The sequence below is a fragment of the Pelophylax lessonae genome (assembly GCF_965119305.1).
Source record: "Pelophylax lessonae genome assembly, chromosome: 1".
NCBI classification, from domain to species: Eukaryota; Metazoa; Chordata; class Amphibia; order Anura; family Ranidae; genus Pelophylax; species Pelophylax lessonae.
Genome location: NC_138768.1, coordinates 888109724 through 888128345, shown reverse-complemented (window position 1 = coordinate 888128345; position 18622 = coordinate 888109724). Strand labels below are relative to the sequence as shown.

Sequence of the window (18622 nt, the reverse complement as noted above, 5' to 3'; positions counted from 1 at the left end):
AAATTCAATGCCGCCAACAAATTGCTGCCGTTGTCACACACCACTTTGCCAATCTCCAGTTGGTGTGGGGTCAGCCACTGATCCACCTGTGCGTTCAGGGCGGACAGTAGTGCTGGTCCGGTGTGACTCTCTGCTTTCAGGCAAGTCAACCCCAAGACAGCGTGACACTGTCGTATCCGGCATGTGGAATAGCCCCTGGGGAGCTGGGGGGGTGCAGTTGGTGTGGAGCAAGACGCAACAGCAGAAGAGGACTCAGCCGAGGAGGTTAGCAAAGAGGATGGAGTAGGAGGAGTAGAGGAGGTGGCAGCAGGCCTGCCTGCAAGTCGTGGCGGTGTCACCAACTCCTCTGCAGCAGAGCCACGCATTCCATGCTTGGCAGCCGCCAGCAGGTTTACCCAATGCGCAGTGTAAGTTATATACCTGCCCTGACCGTGCTTTGCAGACCAGCTATCAGTGGTCAGATGGACCCTTGCCCCAACACTGTGTGCCAGACATGACATGACTTCCTTTTCCACAATAGAGTACAGGTTTGGGATTGCCTTTTGTGAAAAATAATTTCGGCCGGGTACCTTCCACTGCGGTGTCCCAATAGCAACAAATTTTTTGAAGGCCTCAGACTCCACCAGTGGCGTACCAATGGGGGGGGCGGGGGGGCGGCCCGCCCCGGGTGCCACTCACTGGGGGGTGTCAGCCGGTGTGTTCAGACAGATCCCGCAGTGTGAAGGCAGCTGCAGTGGCAGCTCCTTCAGTCCGTGCGGAGCCGCGGGGGGAATAAGGGGGCGGGGCCTCGGCGGGAATAAAGGGGCGGAGCCTCGGCGGGAAGAAGGGACGGAGCCTCGGCGGGAAGAAGGTGAGTGCCCATTGCAATTTGCAAAAGTGTGTGCTGGATAGGGGGATGGGGCTGCTGCATATAGAGGAATTTATCTTTCTCTATTCTTCCTGCAGCTTCCTGCTGAATAACTGATTCTCCTCCTCTCCCTCCTGCAGGAAGAATAGGGAAAGATCAACTCATCTATATGCAGCTGCCCCATCCCCTCCTATACAACTTCTTTTGCTGGCCCCCCAAAGTTCTTAACCTCCTCCAGTGCTCCTAATCCCTCCCTCAGTGCTTTTAGCCCCACCCCCAGTGCACTAGACCCCCCCTGTTCTTTAGCCCCCCCATGCTCTTCAGCTCCCCACAGTGCTTTCTCCCTCCCCCCAAGTGCTCGCTGCCCCCCCCAGTGCTCTCCACCCCCCTGGTTTTCCCTGCCCGCCCCCAAGTGCTCCCTGTCCCCCACCCAGTGCTCCCTGTCCCCCCCCTGTGCTCTCCACCCCCTGGTTTTCCCTGCCCGCCCCCAAGTGCTCCCTGTCCCCCACCCAGTGCTCCCTGTCCCCCACCCAGTGCTCCCTGTCCCCCCCTGTGCTCTCCACCCCCTGGTTTTCCCTGCCCGCCCCCAAGTGCTCCCTGTCCCCCATCCAGTGCTCCCTGTCCCCCACCCAGTGCTCCCTGTCCCCCCCTGTGCTCTCCACCCCCTGGTTTTCCCTGCCCGCCCCCCAAGTGCTCCCTGTCCCCCCCCAGTGCTCTCCACCCCCTGGTTTTCCTTGCCTGCCCACCAAGTGCTCCCTGTCTGCCCCCAGTGCTCTCCACCCCCCTGGTTTTCCCTGCCCGCCCCCCAAGTGCTCCCTGCCCCCCTCCAGTGCTCTCCACCCCCCTGGTTTTCCCTGCCCGCCCCCCAAGTGCTCCCTGTCCCCCCCAGTGCTCTCCAACCCCCTGATTTTCCCTGCCCACCCCCCAAGTTCTCCCTGTCCCCCCTAGTGCTCTCCACCCCCCTGGTTTTCCCTGCCCGCCCCCCAAGTGCTCCCTGTCCCCCCAGTGCTCTCCACCCCCCTGATTTTCCCTGCCCACCCCCCCAAGTGTTCCCTGTCCCCCCCAGTGCTCTTCACCCCCCTGATTTTCCCTGCTTGCTCCCCATGTACTCCCTGTCCCCCCCAGTGCTCTCCACCCCCCGATTTTCCTTGCCCACCCCCCTAAGTGCTCCCTGTCCCCCCCAGTGCTCTCCACCCCCCTGGTTTTCCCTGCTCGCCCCCCAAGTGCTCCCTGTCCCCCCCAGTGCAATCCACCCCTGCACCTTCCAACCCCCCTACAATGCTTTCCAAACCCCCTCTTAATTCTCTCCAGTCCCCCCCCCCCACCGTGCCCTTCAGCACCTCCAGTGCTCTCTGCTTCGTCTGTGCTCTCCGGCCCCCCTAGTGCTCTTCTATCTTCTATCATGTCCTCAGTCTCTGAGCATCTCCTGTATCATGTCTGTAGTCTCTGACCATCTACTGTATCATGCCCTCAGTCTCTGACCATCTCCTGTATCATGTCCGCAGTCTCTGAAAATATCCTGTATCATGTCTGCAGTCTCTGACCATCTCCTGTATCATGTCTTCAGTCTCTGATCATCTACTGTTTAATGTCCTCAGTCTCTGACCATCTCCTGTATCATGTCTGCAGTCTCTGACCATCTCCTGTATCATGTCTGTAGTCTCTGACCATCTACTGTATCATGTCTTCAATCTCTGATCATCTACTGTATCATGTCCTCAGTCTCTGACCATCTCCTGTATCATGTCTGCAGTCTCTGAGCATCTCCTGTATCATGTCTGCAGTCTCTGGCCATCTTCTGTATCACGTCTGCAGTCTCTGACCATCTCCTGTATCACGTCTGCAGTCTGACCATCTACTGTATCATGACCTCAGTCTCTAACCATCTACTTTATCATGTCTGCAGTCTCTGAACATCTCCTGTATCCTGTCTGCAGTCTCTGACCATCTACTGTATCCTGTCTGCAGCCTCTGACCATCTCTTGTATCATGACTGTAGTCTCTGACCATCTCTTGTATCATGACTGTAGTCTCTGACCATCTCTTGTATCATGACTGTAGTCTCTGACCATCTCCTGTATCATGTCTTCAATCTCTGATCATCTACTGTATCATGTCTGTAGTCTCTGAATATCTCCTTTATCAAGTCTACAATCTCTTACTCAAACTTAAACACATTGCTAATAATATTAGCTATCTATCTATGCTGAAGGTAGGACTGTGCAGGGGAGGCAGAGAGTGCAAAAGGGGGAACTGTGATTAGAGAGACGGAGGGCAGACCACAAGGGGCACTGTGATGGGGGCTGTGAAATTTGTGCAAAAAATATTCTTGAAAACATTACATTTTTTTGTGGGTGTTTTTACATTTTAAAGTCGGGGGGGGGGGGGGGGTGCCAGATATAGGATCCGCCCCGGGTGCCAAATGCTCTAGGTACGCCACTGGACTCCACCAGCTTGTATGGTAAAAGCTGGCGGGCTACTAAGAGTTCCGACAAGCCAGCTGTCAGACGCAGGGGAAAGGGGGTGACTCTGTGAGATTGACTTCTTACGCTTAAACATTTCCTTGACAGACACCTGACTGTGGGCAGGTGAGCAGGAACTGCTGAAGGTGAGAGGCGGAGGGGCGGGTTGTTGATAGGGGGCATGGAGGACAGCAGTGGTTGACGTGGCTGAAGATGCTGGAAAAGGAGGAGGATGGTGGCTTTCAGTTTGTGTGCTGCTTTTACTCATGTGTTGATCCCATAGGCGTTTGTGATGTGAGATCATGTGCCTTCGCAAAGCAGTTGTACCTAGGTGGGTGTTGGACTTCCCATGACTCAGTTTCTTTTGGCACAGGTTACAAATGGCATCGCTGATATCAGAGGCAGACACACAAAAAAAATGCCACACTGCTGAGCTTTGCAAGGACGGCATTCTGGTGGTGGCAACAGCTTGCGTTGATTGGCGTGCTGTCTGGCTGACCCCGGGTGCCGAATCTACATGCTGTCTGACTGCGCTACTAGCTCCTTGCGATGACCTCCTCCCCCTGCTTCCAACTCGTCTCCTCCTCCTCCTCTCTGTCTCCCCATCTGAACTTTCCTCCTCTTCTTCTGCTCTTCGAGCAGGCACCCAGGTGACATCCACAGACACATCGTCATCATCAGCCGCTTCACTTGACAACTCAGCAAAGGCAGCAGCAGCAGGTACAACATCATCATCATCACAATGTACGTCCATGTGTATAATGCTGCCTGACTGAGACATATCCCCGTTATCTACATCCTCTGGCACTAATAGTTGCGCATCACTTATTTCTTCCAACTGATGTGAAAATAACTCCTCTGACGGATCAAGTGAAGCGGCTGTGGTGCTAGTGTTGGTGGTGGTGCCGGCGGGCTGGCGAGTGGTAAATTGAGAGGTGCCCGAAGCTGAGCTGGAGGAGGATGGTGCATTAAGGTTCCGAGCGGAAGCTGTAGACGATTGGGTGTCCTATGTAAGCCAGTCAACTATGGCCTCAGAATTTTTTGAGTTCAGGGTCTGTGGTGGCCTCTGAACACTGGGCATTATTCTAGGGCCTAAGGAAATCACAGCACCACGACCACGACGGCCCTTGCGGGGTGGCCTGCTTCTGCCTGTCATTTTTTTTTTTAATGTGTTGTTACTGTTGTACTATGAGTGCAAGGTGCTGTGCCACCTTATATATCAGTGGTGGGTGGGCAGTGGCACAGTACACTCTCTGTGGACCTGACAGCAGTCACTGGCACCCAGGCAACTGCAATTTAAAAAATATATATATTTTTTTACTTTGCAAGCTGCTGTGCCACCTTATATATCAGTGGTGGGTGGGCACACAGTGGCACTGCAGTGGACACAGTACACTCTGTGGACCTGACAGTCACTGGCAGCCCAGGCAACTGCAATAATAAAAAATATTTTTTTTTTCAATTTATTGCAACAAGATGCTGTGCCACCGTATATATATCAGTGGTGGGCAGTGCACTGCAGTGGGTACAGTGCACTCTGTGGACCTGACACAGCACTCACTGCAATTATGACAGAGGAAAAAAAATATTTTTTAAAATGCAAGGTACTGTGCCTGTGCCACCCGAAATGAGTGTGGTGTGCACACAGTACAGTCTGTGGTAGGTCTGTGGCCTCTCACACACAGCGGGCAGGCAACTGCAGTCACAGTGTACAATAGATATATATATATATATATAAAGAAAAAACTCTATTACCTTACCAGCCCTTAAAAGGGCTTTTGGGGACGCTAGATATATATATATATATATATATATATATATAAAAATTACACAAATACCAGCCCTTAGAAGGACTTTTTGGGGTGCTGTCCTTACAGCAGTAGTGGACCAAGAACACTGCAAGACCAGGAACACTGACTAACTGTCCCTAGCTTAACAGCAGCAGCAGCAGCAGCAGCAGCTCTCCCTACTCTCACTACACACACTGCTTCAGAATGATCTAAGATGGATGCTGCCCTTGCTTATTTATAGGAGGTGGGAGGGTGTGGGAGGGAGGTATGCTGATTGGCTGGAAATGTGCCTTCTGACTGTAAAGTTCAGGGTCAAAGTTTGCCTCAATGATGTATTATGGGGGGCGGACCGAACATCGCATATGTTCGCCCGCAGCGGCGAACGCGAACATGCTAAGTTCGCCGGGAACTGTCCGCCGGCGAACAGTTCGGTACATCTCTATTGGTGATGGGAAGGGAGGATGATTTCTGGTTGGTGATGGGAAGGGAGGATGATTTTTGGTTGCTAATAGGATGGATGCAGTGGTGGGATTCAGCCGGTTCGCACCGGTTCTATGGAACTGTTGCAAACTTTCTGCAAGTTTGCAGAACCGGCTGATCCCTCTAAGCTGGCGGCCGGGGAGCAGCAGAGCAGTACGCCCCGAGCCCGAGCCCGCCCATTCTGTGACAATAGGGAATGAAAATTCGTTATTGTCACAAGGATCCTCCTCCTGGCCAATCAGGGAGCGGGTCCTCCCGCTTCCTGATTGGCCGAAAGGCAAACTCTGTGCCATTGGCCGAGGAGGCGGGAGGACTGAGGAGACACGGGGAGCCGGGACTGAAGAGAAGCTGCAGTGATGACTGTCTGTGAGGTAAGTAAATGGGTCTCACGGGGGGATCGCTGGCACTCTGCAATGATTCCGGGCAATGCTGTGGGCGCTCTGCAATGATCATTGGGGGCAATGCTGTGGCGCTCTGCAATTATTGGGGGCAACGCTGTGGCACTCTGCAATGATTCCGGGTAATGCTGTGGCGCTCTGCAGTGATTGGGGACAATTCTGTGGCGCTCTGCAATTATTGGGGGCAATGCTGTGGCGCTCTGCAATTATTGGGGGCAATGCTGTGGCACTCTGCAATGATTGGGGGCAATGCTGTGGCGCTCTGCAATGATTGGGGGAAATGCTGTGGCGCTCTGCAATGATTGGGGGCAATGCTGTGGCGCTCTGCAATGATCATTGGGGACAATGCTTTGGGCACTTTGCAATGATTGGGGGCAATGCTGTGGCGCTCTGCAATGATTGGGGGCAATGCTGTGGCACTCTGCAATGATTGGGGGCAATGCTGTGGTCACTGTGCATTGAAAGGGGGGCACGCTGGTCTCTCTGCATTGAAAGGGGGTTACGCTGGTCACTGTGCATTGAAAGGGGGGCACGCTGTTCACTGTGCCTTGAAAGGGGGGCACGCAGCGCTGGTCACTGTGCATTGGAAGTGGGGCATGCTGGTCACTGTGCATTGAAAGGGGGCACGCTGGTCTCTCTGCATTGAAAGGGGGGCACGCTGGTCTCTCTGCATTGAAAGGGGGGCACGCTGGTCACTGTGCATTGAAAGGGGGGCACGCTGGTCACTGTGCATTGAAAGGGGGCACGCTGGTCATTCTGCATTAAAAAGGGGCATGCTGGTCACTGTACATTGAAAGGGGGCACGCTGGTCTCTGCATTGAAAGGGGGGCACGCTGGTCACTGTGCATTGAAAGGGGGCACGCTGGTCATTCTGCATTAAAAGGGGGCACACTGGTCACTGTGCATTGAAAGGGGGCACGCTGGTCACTGTACATTGAAAGGGGGCACGCTGGTCTCTCTGCATTGAAAGGGGGGCACGCTGGTCACTGTGCATTGAAAAGGGGCACGCTGGTCATTCTGCATTAAAAGGTGGCACGCTGGTCACTGTGCATTGAAAGGGGGCACGCTGGTCATTCTGCTGGGAAAGTCGGAACTGGTTACTAAAATTTTTGAATCCCACCACTGGATGGATGGATGATTTCTGGTTGGTTGGTGGTGGAATGGATGGATGATTTCTGGTTGGTGGTGGGAGGGGAGGATGATTTATGGTTAGTGATGGGAAGGGAGGATGATTTCTGGTTGCTGATGGGATAGATGGATGATTTCTGGTTGATGATGGGAAGGGAGGATGATGAGGACATTGTGGAACATTCTTCTGATACTGATCTCTAACCCTCCTCAGTTCTCACCCTGCTAGAATCATCACCAGATACTACAGGCTTCAGTCAGAAATATTAAAGGTAAATCTTGCCATTTTTTACCTAGTTTTGTCTGATTGGTTACGAGGAGGAATTCAAGACATTTCTTCCATTCTTTCATCGACAAACTTTTTTGCAGATCGGAGAAGTTACTGGTGACAAATCCATCTTCCCTTGTACCTGCAGACAGTATACAATAATGTTAAAAATAATACATTTAAAAAGCAACTCTGGCCACTTCATTCAACCACATGAAGTGCTACAAAGGAAGTTAGTGCTTGGGGACAGCTCCCCCATATCCACTGATTTTGGGTCCCAATGTGATTGATGTCAGAATAATGAAGTATATCTACTAAAAGGCTACTAGCCCAACTTAATCATAAGACTGGCCGAGGTAGCAAATGCCCCCAACCCTGTCTTTTCCTGTGTGGCAGTGTCAGGGACTCAATACCCCGCGCAGGCGCACTGGCGCCGCTAACCGGCGAACGCCTATGCGCATGCGCTGAGGCTACCATGGGTAGTTCGCAGCTATCTTGCGTTCGCGTGAACGCGCACGCAATCCGCTTTTGGCGCCAAATGACCTATTTATAGCCAGTGATCACTCTGAGTCATTGCTGTGTGATACTGTCACGGGGTAACGTGGCAGAGCCTGACGTAAGAGGAGTGGCTTACCGGGTAACTGGCGTGGCACAGGTTCACCAGAGGCGCAGAGTCTAAGTGTTAGCCAGTTTTCACCAGGGCCCCAGATGGTGGGAATGGACTTGGCTGCTTGCTAACACCAGGTCATGGTCACCTGGATTCCCTGGTTGAGCCAGGAGCAGGTCCTGGACCAATAGCCGGTGGCAGATAAACAGATCAGGATAAGGCAGGAGAATAGTCAGGACAAGCCAAGGTCAGGGCGGGCAGCAGGTAATCAGAATCCAAAGACAAGCCGGGTCAGGCAAACAGGAACAACAGATAATAAACAGACACAGGGTACAGGAGAGCTGATGATCACACAGCAATGACTCAGAGTGATCACTGGCTTTAAATAGGCCGTTTGGCGGCAAAAGCGGATTGCGTGCGCATGCGCATTCGCGCAAACGCAAGATAGCCATGAACTACCCATGGTAGCATCAGCGCATGCGCATAGGCGTTCGACGGTTAGTGAGTCCCGGACAGGCAGCATCTCCAGTATCCCCAGCAAAAGACAAGCTATTCAGTTAATACAAACCTGGAGTAAAAAGTGCAGGTAATGAATAGAGATGGGCCGAGCACCCCATTGGTTCGCAGCAGAAGTCCCAAACCCCATTGAAGTCTATGGGAGCCGAACAGGAAAAATCAAAAGTGCCCATTTTGAAGGCTTATATGCAAGTAATTGGCCATAAGAGTGATATGGGGGTCAAAAATTAAAAGCAGTGATTTTAATTATACTTACAGGACCACACAAAAAATGAAAAATTCCTTTAAATATAGTATTTAAAGTGGTGCATCTGTAACATGCATAAAACATCCTACAGCAAAAATGAGATTTCTCAAGAAAAAAAAAAAAGGAATCAAATCCCATTTAAAATGACTTGCAGTTACAATTACTGGCACTCAGCAATTAAAAAAAATAAAGAAATAAACAGAATGGGGTTCCCCCCCCAAAATCCATACCAAACCCTTATCCGAGCACGCAGCCTGGCAGGTCAGGAAAGGGGAGGGCACGAGCGAGCTGCCCCCTACTCCTAAACCATACCAGGTCACATGTCCTCAATATGGGGGATGAGCGCTTTGGGGCGGGGGGGGGGCTCTGCCCCCCCCACTCCAAAGCATCTTTTCCCCATGTTGATGGGGACAAGGGCCCTTTTCCCGACAACCCTGGGCTGTGGTTGTCGGGGTCTGCGGGCAGGGGGCTTATTGGAATCTTGAAGTCCCTTTTAAAAAGGGGGCCCCCAGATCCCGCTCCCCCCTCTATGTGAATGGGTATCTGGTATATCGTAAAGTGTCAAAAAGTAATAACCACAAGAAACTGTTTTTGACAAGTCCTTTATTAAAAAATTAAAAAATAGTGTCTCTCGATGTAAATTCATCGTCAATCATGACGCCTGCCAGACCAGAAAAATGAAAAAATTAAAAATGCTCTTGTCTCTTGGGAGGCCTCCCACCGCCTGCCTGCTCTGCGCTTTGACAGTTCTTATACGGGCATGGGGAGGAGCCTAAGTCACCCAGTGGCACTGCCCCTTTTGACATCACGTGACTTTTTCAGATCTGGCGGACGTCGTGATTGAAGATGAATTTACATCGAGGGACACTATTTTGTTATTTTTTAATAAAGGATTTGTCAAAATCTGTTTCTTGTGGTTATTACTTTTTGACACTTTTTTGGTGAACGGGTAGGGGCATGATGAACCCAATACCGATTCACATAGGGGGGGCCGGGATCTGGGGGCCCCCTTGTTAAAGGGAGCTTCCAGATTCTGATAAGCCCCCTGCCCACAGACCCTCACAACCACAGTCCAGGGTTGCCTGGAAGAGGCCCTTGTCCCCATCAACATGTTTCCCCCCCAAAGCACCCACCCCCCATGTTGAGGGCATGTGCCCTGGCCTGATATGGTTAAGGAGGGGAGTTCGCTCGCTCTTTCCCTCCCCTTTCCTGACCTGCAAGGCTGCATGCTCGGATAAGGGTCTGGTATGGATTTTGGGGGGACCCTATGCCATTTTTTTCTTTTTAATTTTGGCATGCTGTCTTTTCTTTTTTTCATTTAGCTGTCAGAGGGAAACCCCATTGACAGCTGATGATTCATCATTTGTTAAAGCGGTGTTCCACTCATTTTTGTGTTCATTAAAAGTCAGCAGCTACAAAAAAGTGTAGCTGCTGACTTTTAATAAACACACACTCACCTGTTCCATGATCCAGCGATGCAGCCGCCCGAAGCCTCAATCCTCTCCCTCTCCTCTCGGCGGTGCCAGCATCTCTAGTGTGGGCACCCGGCTGTGACAGCGGCTTCACAGACGTGTCCCAGAAGATTGCAGGGAGGGAGGGGGAGAGGAGAAATTCCACTCGAACTGCCTAGGCGGCCTGAGCATAAGTGGGTGCGGGTACCTGTCAAATCTAGGTACTCACTCCCCCCCAAAAAAATGACATGCCAAATGTGGCATGTCAGGGGGTCAGGTGTATATAAAGCGGAAGTTCCGCTTTTGGGTGGAACTCCGCTGAAAGAACGCCGCGGCCAGCTTCCCGGTCCTGCTCCTTAACAACCAGCTTACACTGCACCCTGATTGGGCAAAGCTTTGCCCAATCAGGGTTCAGAATGCACTGTGCAGTACTCAGTGCATTGCAGGGTGTTTGTCGGGGCGAACACCCTGCAAATTCAGGTGTTCGGTGAACGGCTGAACAGGCAAATGTTTGGCCCGAACTCATACTTGGGTGGAACCGTTCACCCATCCCTAGTGATGAAGACATAAATCAGGCAAGATTTGAATTGTCTGGGTTTGTGTATCCATTGTAAGCCACTGGCTGGCAGGACTATGCACAATGTATACAGTATGTGTCAACTAGATTTCTCACCTACACATGGTAAAGGGATCCAGGATTTGTGACTGAAATTAACAAAAAAAATCAGATCTCAATAAGTTCACTTCTGAGTCCTGGAGTGCAGAGGCTTTATAGAGCTTTAGGTAGAAAAAGCCTGCAGTTCTAGGTCCACATCATATCTGGTAGCCAGATCCTAATTACCCTCAGCAAAGTAGCTTATGACCACTCTGCTAGATCAGAACCATTGACCAAGGAGATGATGTCTAAGTTTTGGTGCTCACTGTGTAGAGAGTACATTTCTGGCAAAGTGGGGAGGTCTCTATGAGATTAGAAAGAATACAAGTCCGATCAGAGAATACTTCCCCAAATATACAATGTTAACCGGTTGCCGACCGCCGCACGACTACTTACTGCGGCGGTCAGCCCCGGCCAGGCAAAGTGACGTAGGGGTACGTCACTAGCCTGTCACTAGCTTGTGAGCCAATAGCAGGCGGAGGCGCGCTCCCGCCCCGGCTCGTTCCCTAAGAAGTCCGTGCGTGTGACCGGTGGACCCGATGTCCGCCGGTCACTCGCGATCGTCCACCGTGAAGGGAGAAAGGCAGGCGGCTAATGTAAACAAAGCCGCCTGTCATTCTCCCCTGTGTAAAAATGGAGATCACACGGTTCTACTATGTAGGACCGTTGATCTCTGTTCTTACACCAGTAGCCATGTCCAATCACAGTTAGAAACACGCCCCCAGGGACACACTTAACCCCTCCTTCCCCAAAAAAGTTAACCCCTTCCCTGCCAGTGTCATTTTTATAGTAACAGTGCATATGTATAGCACTGATTACTGCAGTAATGTCACTGGTACCCCCAAAAGTGTCAAAAATGTCAGTCAAGGGTCCGATCTGTCCGCCGCAATGTTGCAGTCCCGCAAAAAAAAAAAAAACGCAGATCGCCGCCATTACTCGTTATAAAAAAAAAACAACAAAAATGACAAAAATCTTTCCCTTAGTTAGTAAACGCGATAACTTTTGCGAAAACCAATCAAAATACGCTTATTGTGATTTTTTTTTTACCAGACATATGTAGCAGAAAACAAATTGGCCAAAAATTTAAAAACATTTTGATTTTTACATTTTTTTTTGGGGGGGGGGGGGGAAATTTCATATAAAAAATGTGAAAAATATTGTTATTTTTGCAAAATTGTCGCTCTTTTTTTGATCATATCGCATGATCAAAAAATCGCACAGGAGATCAAATACCACCAAAAGAAAGCTCTGTTTGTGGGAAAAAAAGGACGTCAAATTTGTTTGGGTACAGCGTCGCACGACCGCGCAATTGTCCGTTAAAGTCACGCAGTGCCGAATCGCAAAATACCCCCTGGTCAGGAAGGGGGTAAAATCTTCCGGGGCTTAAGTGCTTAACCTAACACAACCCTGTAAGGCCTGCAAGGCTCTCTTAGCACAGATGGACCCTAAAGTATCACCAGAGAAAAAAAATGAAAAGGTGTCTTCAGAAATACCTGGCCAATTTAATGTTTGTGAGTTAATTAGTATCTCAGATGATCAGGTGTTGTTTGTATTTTTTCTGGACTTGTACATTGCCCCCCTGCATTGGAAATGTGTTAGTTTGCTTTCTAAATTAATGGTTGGGGTGTCAGTATTGATAACAAATAAAGAAGTGTACCCCCGTCCCAAATAAATTGGATAGAAAAAGAGGGAGACTATGAGAGGCAGGGGGACTTTGAAGGTACGATAAAGTAAAGATATCAGATCATAAAAACATAGAAATTTATTAATCAAATTCATAAAAAAGAGAAGCACAAATACAAATACATATAATGGTACATTAACCACTTAAGCCCCGGAAGATTTTACCCCCTTCCTGACCAGGGGGTATTTTGCGATTCGCCACTGCGTGACTTTAACGGACAATTGCGCGGTCGTGCGACACTGTACCTAAACGAATTTGACGTCCTTTTTTTCCCACAAACAGAGCTTTCTTTTGGTGGTATTTGATCACCTGTGCGCTTTTTTGATCATGCGCTATAAACAAAAAAAGAGCGACAATTTTGCAAAAATAACAATATTTTTCAAATTTTTTTATATGAAATTCCCCCCCAAAAAAATTTAAAAATAAATTTTTTTTAACATTTTGGGCCAATTTTTTTTTTTTTACCATATGTTTGGTAAAAAAAAATCGCAAAAAGTGTATTTTGATTGGTTTGCGCAAATGTTATTGCGTTTTCTAACAAAGGGAAAATTTTTTGTCATTTTTGTTGTTTTTTTTTTTTACGCGTAATGGCGGCAATCTGCAATTTTTTTTTGCAGGACTGCGACATTGCGGCGGACAGATCGGACCCTTGACTGACATTCTTGACACTTTTGGGGTTACCAGCGACATTACTACAATAATCAGTGCTATACATATGCACTGTTACTGTAAAAATGACACTGGCAGGGAAGGAGTTAACTTTAATGGAGAGGGAGGTTAAGTGTGTCCTAGGGGCGTGTTTCTAACTGTGATTGGCTGTGGCTACTAGTGTAAGAACAGAGAGCAATGGTCCTACATAGTAGAACTGTATGATCTCCATTCTTACACAGGGGAGAATGACAGGCGGCTTTGTTTACATTAGCCGCCTGCCTTTCTTCCGGTGTAACGGAAGATCGCGAGTGCCCAGCAGACATCGGGTCCGCTGGGCACACGCGCGGGGGGGTCTGTGAATGCGCGGGAGCGTGCCTTTCGGCGGTGCGTGCTCGCTCCCTAGAGCCTCACAGGCTAGCGACATAGCCCTACGTCGCTTTGCCTGTGAGGGGCTGACCGCCGACGTAAATAGTCGTGCAGCGGTCGGCAAGCGGTTAACATCAAGCATAACTTGAATAACAGACTCTCATGCTACCACTATCAACATAATGTGTAGGTCTTGCCCAACATGTTTTGCGGTATGTTGTCCGCTTCTTCAGGGTTCTTATACTGACAGAGAGTTTGTTTCACAATTATAGAGAACTTGTGTTCATATCTATTAAGAAGAGATATAATCATAAATACAATAATATATATAAGACAAAAGAGGTTCAGCGGCCAAGGAGGAAAGGATCTCCGGCCAAATATTGTTATGTATTAGATACATACATAGCCTAAAGATGATCCTGGTATCCACAGTTTTCCCAGATGGCCAGATTGGTCCCAGAGGTGAAATGGGGAGATGAGCCTTCTGGTTTAGCCTAGATGAATATCAAAAAACGCCTCTTATTGTATTTATGATTATATCTCTTCTTAATAGATATGAACACAAGTTCTCTATAATTGTGAAACAAACTCTCTGTCAGGATAAGACCCCTGAAGAAGCGGACGACATACCGCGAAACATGCATATTAAAAAAGAATAGCGCACACATGCAAAAGAAATGACTATAAAATATGAAGCTCAAGCCCACCACTACGTCAAAGTACCCCATTGTCAGTGGGTCCTACACTATCCATAAAAAAAAGGAGGGACCAAATCCCCATTTTTATTTATGGATTGTCTTCATATTTGATAGTCAGTTCTTTTGCATGTGTGCGCTATTCTTTTTGACTATGCATGTAGAAATACATGTTCAGGGTTTGCTCCCCCAACTTTTTGCTTGTTTATTATGTATTCGGTCTGACCAGACTTCTGGGGTCGAGCACCCCACACACACCTGTACTCTATCAGTGTCCACTATCAAGTAGATATAGGAGGAGTCCCTTGTAGTGCATTAACACATCTTTCCCAGCAAGGATTGTGGTCTCCAAGGGTTAGAGAGGCTGGATTCACCCCTTTTTTATGGATAGTGTAGGACCCACTGATAATGGGGTACTTTGACGCAGTGGTGGGCTTGAGCACGATATGGCCATATGGTGGGACCAAATCCCCATTTTTATTTATGGATTGTCTTCATATTTTATAGTCATTTCTTTTGCATGTGTGCGCTATTCTTTTTTAATATGCACGTCGCTTGGTTCATAGCTGCACCAGCTTTAGAAATACCGCTAAACATGTTGGGCAAGACCTACACATTATGTTGATAGTGGTAGCATGAGAGTCTGTTATTCAAGTTATGTTTGCTTTTAATGTACCATTATATGTATTTGTATTTGTGCTTCTCTTTTTTATGAATTTGATTTAATACATTTCCATGTTTTTATGATCTGATATCTTTACTTTATCGTACCTTTAAAGCCCCCTGCCTCTCATAGTCTCCCTCTTTTTCTATCCTAGTTTGCTTTCTAGCTGAGTTAAAGTGCAGGACCAAGCTACCTGAAATGTTCCTGGAAGTCCCTGTCTCCTCCATGGTTCACCTGATGAGATTGCCATTATGTACCAGCCATTCTCAAAATACCAGCAAATTTGCATAAAGTTACATTTGCTAAAACACTTCCAATCAGATTAAAAAAAAAAAAAACATGAACACTAAAATAAGTGCAGCATGAAATCTGCAAACTGTAAAGGGGTTTGTGATAAACTGATTTCTAATTTCTGAAATGAGCTATGAGAGCCAACAGAAATCTATTATCCAAGATTGGGTTATATTTACAGCCCAAGGTCTCTGAATTTTTACCCAATGGCCTCTTTCAATATAGACAGTATATACAATAGCCCCACCCCCGAGGAGTCCTTTACCTGAGACTCTGAGAATTATCAATGCTGACTGCAGAGTGGCACACATCAACAGCAATGCCATGAGCAGCGCAGGGACTAGGCAATTACTGTAGGATAGTCCAGGGGCCACATTCTTATCTCGGGATGATGTAGGGCCAAAATGCAAAAAATTTGATTCCTTTGGAGCCTCCTGGTGGCAGCTGGAAATATCAGGGGTCACGAGCCCAGAAGAAGGTCCTGGAAATACACAGAGAACATAGAACTGTGAATGATGGTCATGATACATTCTGAACATGTATGTTAGGTTATGGATCTTTCCAAATCCTCTATTTATAGTATTGTAAAAGTCAGTTGGGAGCAATGAACAACTATAGACAATATGGAGATCTGCCTTGTGTGGAAGTATTTCACAGTGATGGAGAGTAGTGGTCATTTCCGGGAATTCTCAACATCACCAAGAGCCACATCCATATAATGTCTCAAATACAGTGCCTTGCGAAAGTATTCGGCCCCCTTGAACTATTTGACCTTTTGCCACATTTCAGGCTTCAAACATAAAGATATAGAACTGTAATTTTTTTGTGAAGAATCAAAAACGAGTGGGACACAATCATGAAGTTGAACGAAATTTATTGGATATTTCAAACTTTTTTAACAAATAAAAAACTGAAAAATTGGGCGTGCAAAATTATTCAGCCCCCTTAAGTTAATACTTTGTAGCGCCACCTTTTGCTGCGATTACAGCTGTAAGTCGCTTGGGGTATGTCTCTATCAGTTTTGCACATCGAGAGACTGACATTTTTGCCCATTCCTCCTTGCAAAACAGCTCGAGCTCAGTGAGGTTGGATGGAGAGCGTTTGTGAACAGCAGTTTTCAGTTCTTTCCACAGATTCTCAATTGTATTCCGGTCTGGACTTTGACTTGGCCATTCTAACACCTGGATATGTTTATTTGTGAACCATTCCATTGTAGATTTTGCTTTATGTTTTGGATCATTGTCTTGTTGGAAGACAAATCTCCGTCCCAGTCTCAGGTCTTTTGCAGACTCCATCAGGTTTTCTTCCAGAATGGTCCTGTATTTGGCTCCATCCATCTTCCCTGTCCCTGCTGAAGAAAAGCAGGCCCAAACCATGATGCTGCCACCACCATGTTTGACAGTGGGGATGGTGTGTTCAGGGTGATGAGTTGTGTTGCTTTTAAGCCATTTCTTAAAGATATCCTTTTTATGGATATCTTTAAGAAATGTCTTTCTTCTTGCCACTCTTCCATAAAGGCCAGATTTATGCAGTATACGACTGATTGTTGTCCTATGGACAGAGTCTCCCACCTCAGCTGTAGATCTCTGCAGTTCATGCAGAGTGATCATGGGCCTCTTGGCTGCATCTCTGATCAGTCTTCTCCTTGTATGAGCTGAAAGTTTAGAGGGACGGCCAGGTCTTCGTAGATTTGCAGTGGTCTGATACTCCTTCCATTTCAATATTATCGCTTGCACAGTGCTCCTTGGGATGTTTAAAGCTTGGGAAATCTTTTTGTATCCATATCCGGCTTTAAACTTCTCCACAACAGTATCTCGGACCTGCCTGGTGTGTTCCTTGTTCTTCATGATGCTCTCTGCGCTTTAAACGGACCTCTGAGACTATCACAGTGCAGGTGCATTTATACAGAGACTTGATTACACACAGGTAGATTCTATTTATCATCATTAGTCATTTAGGTCAACATTGGATCATTCAGAGATCCTCACTGAACTTCTGGAGAGAGTTTGCTGCACTGAACATAAAGGGGCTGAAGAATTTTGCACGCCCAATTTTTCAGTTTTTTATTTGTTAACAAAGTTTGAAATATCCAATAAATTTTGTTCCATTTCATGATTGTGTCCCACTTGTTGTTGATTCTTCACAAAAAAATACAGTTTTATATCTTTATGTTTGAAGCCTGAAATGTGGCAAAAGGTCACAAAGTTCAAGGGGGCCGAATACTTTCACAAGGCACTGTAGGTGGAGCATTGAGAAGAATATTGTAATGAACTTAGCATAGAGCAATGAGAATGATCTAATAATGAGCTCTGCTTGCCATCTTTACAATAACATTCCATTGCTTTGACATGGTTATAGGGAATGAGTAGTTGAGGGATGACATTTGCTCGCTGATAGGCTTAGGTTGGGTTTGTGAGGATGTCTTGGCTGATGAAAGCATGTGGGATAGTTCAGCTATGGATGGGGCTTAATACATTCAGTTGGGGAACTGAAGAAAGATCCTGCTATTGTCCCCAGTGGTGGGTAAAGGCTACGGTCACATGAACTCAATGTTAAAGCAGCACTCTAGATTAAAAGTAAGTCTCCTCGGAGAGAGCATTGTTAACTCTTTGTAATCCATGGATACATGTGCACTACATGTACACTTCTGTTAGACTTTACCCCTCTCCAAGTGTGCAGCATTTACTGGGCTCTTGCAAGGGACGTTGAGCGGCAGGGTGATGGCTGCATCTTGACCAACCAAACCTCTAGGACTATTTATATGGTGTGTGTGACGGTACTAACCATCATTACGATTTAAAAAAATCAGATACTTGTTGGTTTGGATTGCTTCAAATGGGGCCTGTATTTACAAGTGATGCTAACGTGTATTGTACTGCAATGTCAGCAATGTCTTCATATAGAGATGTGAAGATTTAATCCTACACTGGGAGACTTAGACTGTTCTAGACAATTGCCATGAGGTCTGTGTGACGGATCACCCTGTCCCTGGATGGTAAACCCCTTTGTTTCATTTTCCTATGAGTTCGGGACATTGCCTTTTATTTCATTTTATGTTCACTTTATTCATCTTCTCAGTCAGACTCATGGCAGACTGCTAATGTCATTGGCTCAGCCACTTGTCGTCCACACATTGTTAAATATGCTAATACTGTCTGTGTTTTGAGATGGAATGTGGATTGTGATAAGTCTGCCTGTCCCATTGTTAAATGGTAATGACCCCACATTGTTCTGACCAGGTGGATAGATAATTAGTTTAGGGTTATTCTGTATACAAATCTATCTGCATATGCTAATGCAATCAGACTCACCTTACCTGGTAGCGTATATAATGTGTGTGTGTTGGTTCAGTAAAGAGTTCTTCTTGCTTACCCTCAACATAGAGTCTCATCTCATGTTTGTGGGAGAAGGCTATACCAGCT

The 18622-nt window shown here is 47.5% G+C and overlaps 1 protein-coding gene across 1 annotated transcript in view; it reads right to left on the bottom strand.

The window, feature by feature from the left end:
• Window positions 1-18622, bottom strand: part of LOC309544689 (killer cell lectin-like receptor subfamily B member 1B allele A) — a 52727-nt gene that overhangs the window by 20313 nt on the left and 13792 nt on the right. Inside the window, exons 2-3 of the mRNA XM_082243601.1 lie at window positions 15466-15681; window positions 7399-7515 (exon numbers count right to left, since the gene is read on the bottom strand). Of these exons, the coding sequence (XP_082099727.1) occupies window positions 7399-7515; window positions 15466-15681 (333 nt within the window). The remainder of the gene's footprint in view (window positions 1-7398; window positions 7516-15465; window positions 15682-18622) is intronic.